General features: G+C 42.9%; 1 protein-coding gene across 1 annotated transcript; it reads left to right on the forward strand.

The window, feature by feature from the left end:
* The first annotated feature begins 278 nt into the window (after window positions 1-278).
* LOC147883584 (pentatricopeptide repeat-containing protein At2g33680-like) lies at window positions 279-13,375 on the forward strand. The gene is made up of 6 exons (XM_087399523.1): window positions 279-429; window positions 533-685; window positions 823-4,396; window positions 4,494-4,547; window positions 13,071-13,140; window positions 13,353-13,375. Exons 1-6 carry the CDS (start codon window positions 374-376, stop codon window positions 13,373-13,375), a joined length of 3,930 nt encoding a protein of 1,309 aa, XP_087255649.1. The 5' UTR covers window positions 279-373.
* Window positions 13,376-13,614: the final 239 nt, after the last annotated feature.

The following is a 13,614-nucleotide window of genomic DNA, read 5'->3' on the forward strand; positions in this document are numbered from 1 at the left end:
CTCATTCTCTTTTTTCCTTAAACAATTGATAAAATAGTAGGATTCAGCTTCAATTTCAAGTTAGTAGTTATGTGCTCCACAATGAAAGACTGCTTGCCGCAAATATAGTTCCCATGTTCCCCATTTTCCACCATATCATGACCCCTAGATTGAGAGCCAAATGGTCTGACGGCGATGCCGAGAAAGCGGTGACGGCGGCGATGCCGTGGAGGGTTACAAAGGGTTCTAGCAAGACCCAATTAGGTGGGTTCCTATACAACGCCAGTCCACACCAACACGCTTACCTTTTAGTTGCGTCTAGTGCGCACCCCACTCTATATACCTTTCCTCGCCGTCTCTTCCACCATAGCCATGTTCGTAGGAGCTTCTGGCAATGAGAGCAGCAGAATGGGCTATCGCATCAGCTACTGAGCTTCCAGGGCTGACGTTGTTGGTATATCCTGCCCACATCCTTCTCGTCAATTGTGTTGCTTTCTTCATTCGACGTCTTTTGGCCGTTCGAATTTCAACATGCCCACGATCGGTGTAATAGGGAAGGGAGGAAAATGCACAGGAAAACAAAGGAGACTATTTGGGCCAATAATCTATCAACAAAACAGTTGAGGCATCGTCAAGGACATACGTGCACGGCTGTATCTGGTCATCACCTTGCGTACTGTAATATCAAGTTTGGGAACTCCTTTAGGTATATAGTGGAGGCTAGATGGACAAAACTTTTCAGAATTGATGATTGCAGTGCACCTTCTCTCACTATTGTGACGTACTTGTATAGTTCCTTGAACAGTTATTGATCCCACACATTGTTCTTCTTTGACTTGTCAGGGTTTCTAGAAAAGTCGAGCCTTTTGAATCCGTTGGAGAGCTTGGCAAGTCATGTCAGGTAGAGGAGCTGAATGGGGAAGACCACATGCACAAACAAGGAAGGCCTACTTCGGAGCATGTTATGTCCTGTCTTTTGCAGGGTTACACAAAAAGCAAAGACCTGACAGCTGGCAGGCGAGGACATTCTCTTATGATGAGCAACCAACTTGATACGTTGGCCACGTTAGGGGACCACCTGATTCGCCTATTTGCCTTATGTGGAAGCTTGCTTGAAGCAAACCTGGTCTTTTGCAAGGTCTCAAACCCTAGTGTTTACACATGGCATGCCATTATTTCAGCACACGCAAGAAAGGGAGAAAGTGACAGGGCTCTTGCATTGTACTATAGAATGCATGAACTGGGCATAAGACCAAGCCGATTCATATATCCATGTCTCTTGAAAGTATGTGGAAGCATGGGAGACGCATGCCAGGGCAAGCTGATACATGATCAGATCGTGACAAATGGGCTTGAATCTGATGTAGTAATTGGGAGCACCCTCATTGATATGTATGCTAAATGTGGAAACTTGATTGAAGCAGACAAAGTTTTTTATGAAATGCCAACTCGTACTATAGTATCATGGGGTGCTATAATCTCTGGGTATGTAGAGCATGGGCACAGTCTTTCAGGTCTCAAACTTTTTGAGAAAATGCAACAGGAAGGCATGCAACCTGACAAAGTCATGTATGTGTGCATCTTGAAAGCATGTGGAAGAATAGAAGCATTAGGGGAGGGGAGGTTAATACATGACCAGATCATGAGAAGTAGCTTTCAGTCAGATGTGGTCATTGCGAACACCCTTATTGAGATGTATTCCAAGTGTGGGAGCCTGATGGAGGCCTGCAAAGTGTTCAATGACCTGCTATATCTAAATGTGGTATCATGGGGTGTGATGATTGCAGGATATGTCGAGCACAAACATGATTCTTTTGCACTTGAGGTTTTTCAAGAAATGCAACAGCAAATGCTGAAACCGGATAAAGTTACCTTTTTGTACACCTTGAAAGCATGTGGTCGCATTGGAGATTTACGGCAGGCCAGACTTCTACATGACCAGATAGGAAGAAGCGGGCTTGAATTAGATGTTGTTGTTGCTAACACCCTTGCTGACGTCTATTGCAAGTGTGGGAGCCTACATGAGGCACAGATTGTATTGGACAACTTGCCGAATCGAGATGTGGTGTCCTGGGGTGTGATGATTGCAGGAAATGTCCAGTATGGTCTTGGCCATTCTGCTCTTGAACTTTTTGGGAAAATGCAATTGGAGGGCATTAAGCCAGATGAAGCCACATATATGTCCAGCCTGAAAGCATGTGGCAGCATTGGGGCATTAGAACATGGCAGACTTATACATGCCCAGGTCATTGAAAGCAAACTGGAATCAAGTTTGGTCATTGGGACAGCTCTCATTGACATGTATGCAAAATGTGGAAGCCTAAGGGAATCACGTAATGTATTCGACAGAATGTCAAACCGGAACGCAGCATCATGGAGTGCAATGATTGTTTGTTATGCTGAACAAGGGTGTCCTGGTCTGGCGTTGGAGACATTTGAGATGATGCAACAGGAGGGCGTAAAGCCAACCAAAGCCACATTTGTGTGCACCTTGAAAGCATGCAGCAACATGGGAGAGTTGGAAGAAGTTAAACTGATTCATGTTCAGATAGTCAGGAGCGGATTTGAATCAGACATTGTCATTGGGAGCGCACTAATTGATGTGTATGCACAATTAGGGGGATTAGAGGATGCACGTAGAGTCTTTTTTTATTTACCAAGTCAAAATATTGTCTCCTGGAGTGCAGTAATTGGAGGATACGTTCAGCATGGGCAGGGTTTTACAGCATTTGAACTTTTTGAGAAAATGCAACAGGAGGGCATAAAGCCTGACCAAGTCACAATTTTATATATGGTGAAAGCATGTGCCAGCATAGGAGCCCTGGATCAGAGCAAACTTATTCATTACCAGATCATTGGAATGGGACTTGGCTCAGATTTAGCTATAGGGAATGCCCTCATTGACATGTATGCTAAATGTGGGAGCCTCGCGGAGGCACGAAAAGTGTTTGATGGATTGCCAAATCAAGATGTGGTATCATGGGGTTCTATCATTGCCGCCTATGCTGAGCATGGGCAAGGATTTCCTGCACTTGAACTTTTCCAGAAAATGCAACAGCAGGGTATAGAACCAAATAAAGTCACATTTTTGTGCATCCTGAGAGCTTGCTGCAGCATAGGGGCCGTCGAACAGGGCAAACTGATACACGATCAGATCATTAAAAGTAGACTCGAGTCAGATGTAGTTATTGGGAGCACACTCATTGACATGTATTCTAAATGTGGGAGCCTGGCTGAGGCAGCCAATGTGTTCAGTAAATTACCAAATCAAGATGTTGTATCATGGAGTACAATGGTTACAGGATATGTCCAGCATGGTCTTGGTCTTCCTGCACTGGAACTTTCTGATAGAATGCAACTGGAGGGTATTAAACCAAACAGAGCCATTTTTCTGTCCATCTTGAAAGCATGCAGCAGCATAGGAGCCCTGGCCCAGGGGAAGATAATACATGATCAGATAATTAGAAGTGGGCTTCAATCCGAGTTGCATATTGGAAATGCCCTCATTGACATGTATGCAAAATGTGGGAGCCTGCAAGAGGCTTGCACAGTTTTTGCGAAATTACCTGACCAAGATACAGTCTCATGGGGTGCAATTATTGCGGGACATGCCCATCATGGAAATTCCATCTTGGCCAGGCAATGTTTTGAGAATATGCAACAACAAGGCTTGAAGCCACATAATATGGCTTATACCAGTATTCTCTCAGCCTGCAGTCATGGTGGGCATGTTGAGGAAGGACATCAGTACTTTGAGTATATGAAAGAAGGCAATGAGATTCGACCTAATATGGAACACTTCAACTGCATGGTTGATCTTCTTGGCCGTACAGGATGTTTGAAGGAGGCAGAGCAGGTACTCCTAACAATGCCTATTGCTCCTGATATGATTGGGTGGCTATCATTGCTCTCTGCCTGCAGAACTCATGGCAATATAGAATTAGGAAGACGATGTTTTGAACAGATTATCCGCTTTGATTTCAATTTTGCTGCTGGCTGTGTGCTTATGTCTGATCTCTATGCTCATACACAAATGTGGAAGGAAGTCCACAGAATATGGGAGCTGAGAAAATGTGCTGCTGCATGGAAAAAGCCTGGACTGGCCTGGATTGAGGTAAATAGCTATCTGCATGAGTTTATTGTGGGAGATCGATGTCACCCACACAGGGACCAGGTTTACACCTATCTAGATAAGGTAAGTCGGGCTATGAGAGAGACGGGCTATGTCCCACAGGTAGATGTCGTTCTAGAGCCAACGCTTGTTGGGAAAAGGGAGGCTGTCTTGTGTCGACAATCTGCGGATGTTATGGGAAAATTTGAGCCCTTCCATGCTTCTGAAGGAATGGTTAATGTAAAAGACTTTAGTAATCACCACAGTGTTGGTGAGATTGTATCCAGGATTAAGATTGAAAATGTTGTAATTAAGCAATCAAGCTTGTACGCACGACTTTCGGATGAGGTGTAATGTGTTATATGGGAATTGCTGTTGATTGGATAATTTGTGTTTCATCTAGGGGTCAAAGCTTCCCTTTGGAATGCTTATCATAGAAAAGCTGCATTGTGCACAGGTAGGGGCAAGGGTAGGCTGTAGAAAGTGGTGGTTTAGGGCTCTATCATCAACCTTGTATCTATCCCTCCTATGCAAGAGGTTTACAAAATGTGCTGCTGCATGAAAAGAGCCTGGACTGGGCTTGATTGAGGCTAATTGTGGGAGATTTGCAGGACTGTTTCCTCCCGTAAGCAGGCACAGTCTGCGCTTCTCTAAACATCGTTCTTGCCACCCTTTGATACTTTTTCTTTGTCATTGCTAGGCACCTTTTTGTCAATGTTGTCAAGAAAGGCTGCATACTCACTTGTGATTATGTAGTCTCGCTAAAGGACTACAAAGAAAACTCCATTTCTTTTATCTTCATGTCTTTGTCCTTGTGCATGTCCTCCCAATGCCTGTAACATGACAGCAGCTGTTCTATATGGTCCCCAGCCAAGTCCAAGCGACCTTGCTTGCAATGTGTGGTCTCACTCATCCACATGTCAGAGAACATTCATATTGTCACGTGGGTTGGGGTTCCTTGACCTAGCACATGGATTTTTGCGCGCTATCTTTGTATGTTTTGGGGACTGAAGGTCAACTTTGGAGAACATCGGAAGAGAGAGCATCTGGAGTTGATTGAGTTAATGCGTGGAACACATTAACTTAGCGGATACCTTAGTGGACATTGAATTTTCATCCAAGTGGTGCTCAGCTGTTCGACTATATCGAAATATCTTACGAAGGTGCAGAAGCCCCAACAGCAAAAAATTCTCAAATGTAGAAATTTGGACTTTAGAACAACCAAAATCTGAATTTGTACGATTGGATTTATTCTAGTCTTACAAAGGTATATAATGCGTGGAACACCTATTCACAAAGCATGATCACTAGAGACGAATGGTGTGATGATGTGAAAATACAATCTCTGCAATTGATCTGTTTCATGAGACATGAAAGCCTGTCTGACACAAACTTTGTGCCGCTAGCGGCTAGTGCAACAAGCTGCTTAGTAACAATCTGCTCAGCCATGTTGGATATGTCCCTTCACATATGGTAGCTTTACTTTGCCACTAGGTGATGGTGATGGACTGCAATCAGGAAAAAGCTGCAGAATCCTGGGCTTCTAAAGGTTTTGAGTGCACCTGTCAATGCATGATTTGATCCTTAGCAATTGTAATACCACATTGAAATGCACATCCTAGGCTGATAAGCCAAAATGAAAACAGACATCACTAGAAACACAATCGATGTCAATGGTGGATAACTGTCGTTATGGTTCTTTAAAGTTGGGTTAGGTAGCCCTAGTACATTGTTGTGATGTTCCAAAACCTCTTTCTAGGTTTTGCCATAGTTTTTGTAGCATTTTCTGTGTCACTATCTCCCTCATTTTACATGCATGGCTGCTCTCAAAGCTGTCTCTGCTGCCCTCATATCCTTGTCTGATGTGAGCGTAGGCTGAGGAGTACATGCTGCTCACTTGCTACCTCCCCTGTTGAGCAGCTTTTGCAGGTCTATTCCTGTATGGGATCATGTAAACTAGTTTTGATTTTGCAATTTATCTGTCTTTTGAACATAGATGTCTTCCCATACATGAGGTATATCAGAGAGAGAGAGAGAGAGAAGAGTGATCAACATCCTTGAAAGGCCTCACGGCCCTATGGGACAAAGTACATCAAGAGAAGAAACTCATACAAGCCTTTGTGGGCTCAAGCAAAGGGCGTGCTATGGCCCTTGCTGAGTGCTATGCTAAGTTAAAGAGCTCAAAAGCTCAAACTCAAAACTCAAAAGCTAAAAAAATGAAGCTCAAAAGCTAAAAGCTGAAACTCAGAAATCGAAATGCGGAGCTGCGGTGTCTCTTTGGTGTGCTGCAAAGATATCCTGGGTCTGCATCTGTCGAGCTGTCTCTCATTGTGGCGGAAGATGTAGTCTCCTTGACCTCTATATCTGATGGGCTATGTTAAGAGCGACGCCTTGTCTATAGTGGTCTCCTCTAAGGAAAGCTGTGATAGCGTGTCATGTGTGGTCTTTGTGTCTCTGGCTAGATAGCATCGCATACAGTTCTCCCCGCTAACCCATATTGCCCTCATGTCCCACTATGTTCTGGAGCTGACTTAAATGCATGGAAATTCGTGACATGTCACTGTGCTCGATCTACCTCAGCCTTTCGTGGCGCGGCCACCTCCTACTACTGTCTGATCTATCTCAATAGTGTCTCTTTGTGCCGTCGCTTTCTCAATCAGATAGAGCCCAACACATACCTGGTCATGGAAGTTGATCAACTGTGAGAGTGGGCCAAAGCCGTGCCCCTTTTGAAAGAGGCAGTGATATCACCCCCTGACCTCATAGCAGGCACACATAAGTGCTCCTCTATCTCAACTTCTCCTAGCGTGCATAGCCTGCAAATCCGTTGCTCTCTAGGTGTGCCTGCTACTCTCCTTGCCTCAATCCATAGTAGCTGATGGGGGATGACTCGCATCTGTCAAATGGCAATCCTTGATGCATGTGAGACTTCTCTGTCCTCTGGGTACAGGGGCCGGATGATGAGACCGTCCTCGAATACTCTCAAGAAGTGATCTCGATAGAACTAGATCTTGGTAGGGAACTCCTAGTCCCCCTCCCTCCCAAGTGTGGACGTGGAGGCAGAGGACTGAAGCAAAGGGCGTGCTAGGGCCCTTGCTGAGTGCTATGATAAACTAAACTATATATCGCAAAATCTCAATCTCAAAATCTTAGAGAAAAACTAGAGCTGAAACAAGTTGAGATCAGTAGCCGAAACCCGGCACCATGGTGGCCCTCCGGTGGGCTGCAAAGATATCTTCGATCTGCGTCTGTCGATCTGTCTCCTGTTGTGGTGGAGGGCGCGGTCTCCTCGACTTCTTATCTGAAGAGCTATATCAAGAGTGGTGCCTCATCTCGGGCAGTCTCCTCTAAGGAGGGTGGAGATGTGTCCGGCCTTCATGCTCTGGTTGCTCTTTGTGTCATGCGTGAACTCTATCTCTCTCGCTCTACAATGCCGTGCTATCTCCCGTTGCCCAAATGTCTACTAGTTCCTCCTCCTCAAAAACAAAAGAAGAAAAGGCATTCCAACTCTGACACAGATTCTAAAACAGAAACATATATTGATGCAGAAGACGAGGAAATTGATGCTACAGAAGATGACACATTAGGTGAAGAGAGTGAAGAGGAAGAGACCTCAAAGAAAAAGAAAAGACAGAGCAAGAACAAAGAAAAATCTAAAGGCAAGAAGAAAATAGACAAGCTCTCTAAGTTAGAGCAAATGATCAAGGAGTAATTGGAAACTTTAAAAACATCCCCACCCTCGCCCAAATTTACTTGTGCATTTTGTGGGAAGGACAATCATGAGAAAGAAAGATGCTAGTATAATCTAAGTTATAGGGGTAGAGTTCCTCCTCATGTACAAAACTCAAACAACCAAGCCCCACCAGTGGGAAGCTAATCAGATTGCAATAGGCAGGCAATGGCAATAAGATTCAACAATGCATAACCATGAAGACCCAATCAATAGAATTGTGAAAATCAATAAGGACAAAACCAGGATTAAGCATGCACATACTGTGGCATGGAAGGCCACATAAAGGACCTCAATGTGAGCTTTGGTGCAAGCACAGAGGAGAAAGAGGAATTCCCATCATTAACTATAATGCAAGAGGTAACCAGAATCAGCAGCAGTAGCCACCACCACCAGGTGTTCACATGGTGTACTTGGATCCTATAAATGAGGCCTATAAATGAGGACTACAATCAACAAACTCAAAGAAGTCATGGTAATATACATGCACTGGCAGTGACTAGATCTAAAGGTACAGCGGCCCATGCCTGACCTTGAGATGCACCAAGAATGACAACACAACCAATGAACTGGCCCAATCAGGCACAGGTTAGAAATCAAGGTCTACAGTAAATACTTGACAATAATGCAGCAAGAGAAGCAAGAACATCCCAGCTCCAAAACGAGGGTAAGGCCCAGCTCGACCTCGGACAACTCCAAAAACAGTCCGATAGTCTTTCAACAAAAAACGTCCGATGTCAAGCTACAGCTAGTCAACTTTAGAATGGCAACATACAACAACTTAACAAGGTTCCAAATACACAAACAATAGTACAATCTTCTTCCAACCGGAGATATATCCCAAAAGATAAAAATGATTTGCTGGTTGGAACCAGCTCAGACTCAACAGAGCAGAAAAACAGTGATGACAGAGTCAAGTTGACATAAATCAAAGAGAAACAGACAGTTCCAATTCCATAAACCATGCTAAAAAATAGAAGTCAGATACAGGAAAAGGACAAGCATGAGCATGATGATCCCACACTCTTCTTTAAAGAGATTTTGGATTCCAAAGTTCAAATAACATTGGATTGACTTTTGAATCTTGTTCCAGCTTTCAAGACTCAATTATGTCAAAATTTGCATTTTACTAACGTTTCTCAATCAACAAATAACGCACAAGTGATGAGGACAAGGAAACACCCGACATTTACAGATCCAGTATTGAAGATGTGGAATATCAAGTCCCACTCATAGATGTGGATTATAAATGGCAAAGGATCCCCGAAGTACCGGTAGATGGAGGATCAAGAGTGAACATCCTCTCTAAGGATCTATATAGATTTTTTTGTTGCAATGAACTTGCACCAACACCATTTCAGGTCAGAATGGCTGACCAAAGGAGGATACCACCTCTTGGAATACTAAGAGGACAGGAAATTACTATTATGGGACTATCCTTCACAGTTGCATTTGTAGTACTAAGGATGGAGGAAAGAGATTGTGCCTATTCCATGTTATTGGGGAGGCCATGGTTGAGAGCTGCCAAAGTAGGACTGGGGATCAGAAAGAATTACGATCAGAAAAGGTAAAAAGAAGTTTAAAATCAATCTCCCTTCAAGGAGAAGCTTCCCAAAACAAGCTCAGCCCACTACAAGTAGAGGGCATTAATATGATAGATGAATTCGAAGAAGATGAGGAGGAAATTTTCCTTAGGAGAAATCCTACTGTTTTCCCCATATTTGAAATTAATGTAATCAAAATCATTGATCAATATACATGCTCAAATCAGCAAACAAAGCTATCCGACCTACATCTGACCACGGTGGAACAGAACACGATCAGAAGCAGATTCTATCAAGCACAGTATCACAAGTGACAATCCAGCCTACCCAGATGACACATTACATGAAGACAATGAGAAATCAGCTGCACAGGCCATCCTAGAAGCTGAAGCTCAATTTGAAGAGCATATGAAAAAGAGTGCTAGAGCCCGACAGGATGACTTGGAGGAGATGAACCTTGGAGACCACCACAACCCCAAGATAGTTTTGATAAGTATAGGTCTCCCGCCACCTTTCAAAATGGCTTTTAAAGACTTATTAACAGAGTATTATAAGGACGTCTTTGCTTGGCATTATATTGATATGAAGGGAGTAGACTCTGAGTTCTGTCAACACAATATCAACTTAAAGCAAGATGTTGTCCTAGTGATACAAGGAAGTCACATAATGAATCCCAACTATGCAAAACAAGTTAAAGAAGAAATTGATAAGTTGTTGAGAGTTGGTTTTATATATCCTCTCACCCATGTTACATGGCTTTCACCTATTGTGATTGTGCCAAAAAAGAATGGAAAACTTAGAATATGTGTGGACTACAGAAAGCTCAATGCTACCATCATTACTGACCCTTTTTCTCTACCATTTTGTGATTCCCTACTACTAGATGTTGTAGCAGATCATGAAATCTATAGTTTTCTTGATGGTTCAGTGGTTACAGACAGATAAGAATGGCACCTGAAGATAAAGACAAGAAAATATTTGTCTCTAAATGGGGAGTATTTGCTTCTAATGTCATGACATTTGGTCTTAAGAATGCTTCTCCAACCTTTCAAAAGTACATCCAGGAGGTATTTGCTGAATATCTTACATCTTTCATGAAAGTCTTCTTTGATGATTTTTCAGTATTTGGGAAAAAAGTGGAGCATCTACAACACTTGAGTTTATGCTTTGCCAAGTGTAGAATGGATGGTCAGCTTAAACCTAGCCAAATGTGCATTTGCTGTGAGTAGAGGAATTCTATTAGGGCACATTATCTCACAAGATGGAATGGAAATAGATTCAAACAAAGTTTCAATCATTCAACATGCCAAACCACCCAAAAACATCAAGCAGCTTCAGAGATTTATATGCCAGATTAAATGGCAATACAGATTTCTTAGATACATTGCTGACATTTGCTTTCCTCTCACAAAACTCACACGGGAAACAGAGCCATACATTTGGGGAGATGCATAGCAATATGCTTTTGATATCCCGATGAAAATGTTGATGATAACACCTATACTACAGCCCCCTGACTGGACTCTTCCATTTGAAGTTTTTGTTGATGCTTCTGATGCAATAATAGGTGTAGTACTTATGCAGTAAAAAACACCAAAGTGGTTCAGACATGTTTACTATGAAATTTAGACATTATTTATTGGGAAACAAAGTACATTTTCATGTGGATCATCAAGCTCTCATTTACCAGTGAAGAAACTCCAATTGATAGGAATATTGGCCAGATGGATGCTCTTGCCATAGGAATTGGACTATAGCATTGTGCATAGGCCACCTCGAAATAGTGTCAGATAGAGGAACCCATTTCCTCAACAAAACAATCAGGAAGATGACTGTTGCATAAAAAGTCTACAGCCTATTACCCAGAAGCCAATGGGTAGGGTAAGAGCTCCAACAAACTGATGAAAAAGGTCTACAGAAGAACAGTGGCTGATCACCCTGAGGATTGGAATCAACACTTGGATTCAGGACTATGGGCACTTAGAATAGCACACAAGATTGCAACTGGGTTAACACCTTTTAGGTTGGTATATGGCTATGAAGCAGTAGTACCTATGGAATTTCTGGCAGGTAGCTTGAGAGTGGCAATAGATAATAGATTATCCCCAGAAGAATCTATCAATGCAAGATTAAAACAACTTCTGCAATTGGATGAGGATAGGCTAACAAATTCACATACTATTGATATTATTCAGAAAAGGAGGGTAGCATGGATTAATAGAAACATCAAGTTCAAATTGTTCAAAAAAGGTGATTCACAAAGTTGAAGAAAATGCCAGGAAAGTTCAAGCTAAGATATGATGGTCCCTTCAAGGTGCTTGAAGTTTTTGATCAAGGTACCTTCAAATTAGCTGACCTTCATGGGAATGCATTTGACAAACCAGTCAATGGTTTTAGGCTCAAACCCTATATTGGACCTGACCCCACTCAAGAAAGATAAACACAATCTCTTTGCAACTCTACAAAGACCTCAATCAAGATGATATATCTGTTTCAGCTATTCACATTGACGAATTTATATTCATCAGATTCCGACTACAGTCCGACACCAGTCCGACATACACATATGAAACATGTTGTTTCATCTACAAAAACATTCAGGTTTGCTCTAATCCCTACCAGCCCAATCCAATAAGTGATGTAAGTATGCCAAACTTAAATGAAGCACCCGTAGTGGTGAGCCTGGGCCCAACAACCATCTGCCATGACAATTGTCCGACTCTGACTCCGACTCTCAATCTAACTGTGACTCCGACTCCAATATAATGGATACAATGCAAAAGACTGAGCACTCTGACTCTGACCATAGTGTCTAACTTCGATGCCAATCCAACAACACCTGTGGGCGTCAAATGGGTGAACGTCTTCGGCCTGACACGTGTGACATTACTCATCCCATCTGACCCCACTCCAACTCACATTTGCCTCCGACATCCTCTTTCACCCCGCTTCACATAAAAGCGAACAATACGCCTCCAACTTGACTACTATTTTGCCATTCGACATAGCTCCGCCGACATACAGAAGGGTCTCCAACAGTGCCCTGACCTTGCTCCAACAACAAGGGAATCTGTCTCACATGCACTCCATCCTCTGTACCGATAGGACAGCCAACAAACGTATTCGGTAATAATCCGGCCCTTGTCGACAAGCCTTTTCACTCACATGAGGCTCACATCTCCATAGTAGCTATTCTCCCCGACCTCTCCCCACAAACTCCATCATCAAAAATACATCTCATAGTGCTAAATGAAAGCTGATAAGTAGTCCCTCACACACACCGAAAACCACTACCACTTCATTGCATGTGCCACTGATGGACTGTCCATTGCAACACAAGATCAATAGAAGTTTTTCCCATGAGCCTCTTGTACATATGGCATCGAAACATGGCTATTAGCTCACATTTCCTAGCACATCCGAAGAGCTCGAGTCCACCAACCTCCAACTCTTGAGCACAACAGCGCTCCTTAATGCAACCATGGCTCCTAAGTGATCTCTCACCTCTGTTTGGAAAAGCCCACATAAAATCTTGGCCGCAGAGAAGATTGTTGACATACTTGATCTGGAGGAGACAGAATCAGATGACAAACCACCACTTCCACTGCAAAAAAACCAAATGCTCATAGCAGGCTTTGCAAATTTCAAGGTATCATTGGACTTGTCAAAGCATCATAAATGGTTGAAAAAGATTGGCATATTGCAGTATGCTAGCTTGCCCTGGGCATCATGGAAAGCTTCCCTGTATGCTCTCACACAATATGAAAGCAGCGGAGGTATGCTTGTTGGAAATATCATGCTTTCCCTTGAGATTATTGCACAGGTTTTTTAGCTTCCTATCATAAACGAGGATGTTGTCTATAAAAAAGATGTCGACTCCGACAAGCAGAAGGAGTTAGGCCCCTCGGAGACACAAAAGAACTACTTTTTCATCACTAACGGTACAAGATTTGAGAGACAACAACAATTTGTGTTCTATCTTGAACAGATGCAGCTACTCTTCGAGACTAATACTATGAGTAGAGACTCCTACCGTCAGTGCGGCTGAGAAGGGAACTAAGATTTCATGGGCTCATTTGCTACACTCTCGAGACTGATGAGAAAAATTGACAGAAAAGACTTTAGCACCTCCAATGCTCATTCAAAGATAGGGCCATTCATTGCAGCATTATTCGAATTTGTTAGCTAAATGGATGCAAAGGGCTCAGAGGAAGTCCAACACTACAGTGAAGACCGCACAAAGGCAAAGT

This window comes from Dipteris shenzhenensis, chromosome 28 (assembly GCF_047967505.1).
Source record: "Dipteris shenzhenensis isolate YYH24624 ecotype China chromosome 28, Dip_SZ_1.0, whole genome shotgun sequence".
Lineage (NCBI taxonomy): Eukaryota > Viridiplantae > Streptophyta > Polypodiopsida > Gleicheniales > Dipteridaceae > Dipteris > Dipteris shenzhenensis.

What these genes read in the sequence shown, in the direction of transcription:
- LOC147883584 (XM_087399523.1), top strand. Translation starts at nt 374, where the DNA reads ATGAGAGCAGCAGAATGGGCTATCGCATCAGCTACTGAGCTTCCAGGG. An exon ending in GAGCTTCCAGGGCTGACGTT is followed by an intron (nt 430 to 532) that starts GTTGGTATATCC and finishes TCGGTGTAATAG; the next exon opens with GGAAGGGAGGAAAATGCACA. An exon ending in GGATTAAGATTGAAAATGTT is followed by an intron (nt 4,397 to 4,493) that starts GTAATTAAGCAA and finishes TGTTTCATCTAG; the next exon opens with GGGTCAAAGCTTCCCTTTGG.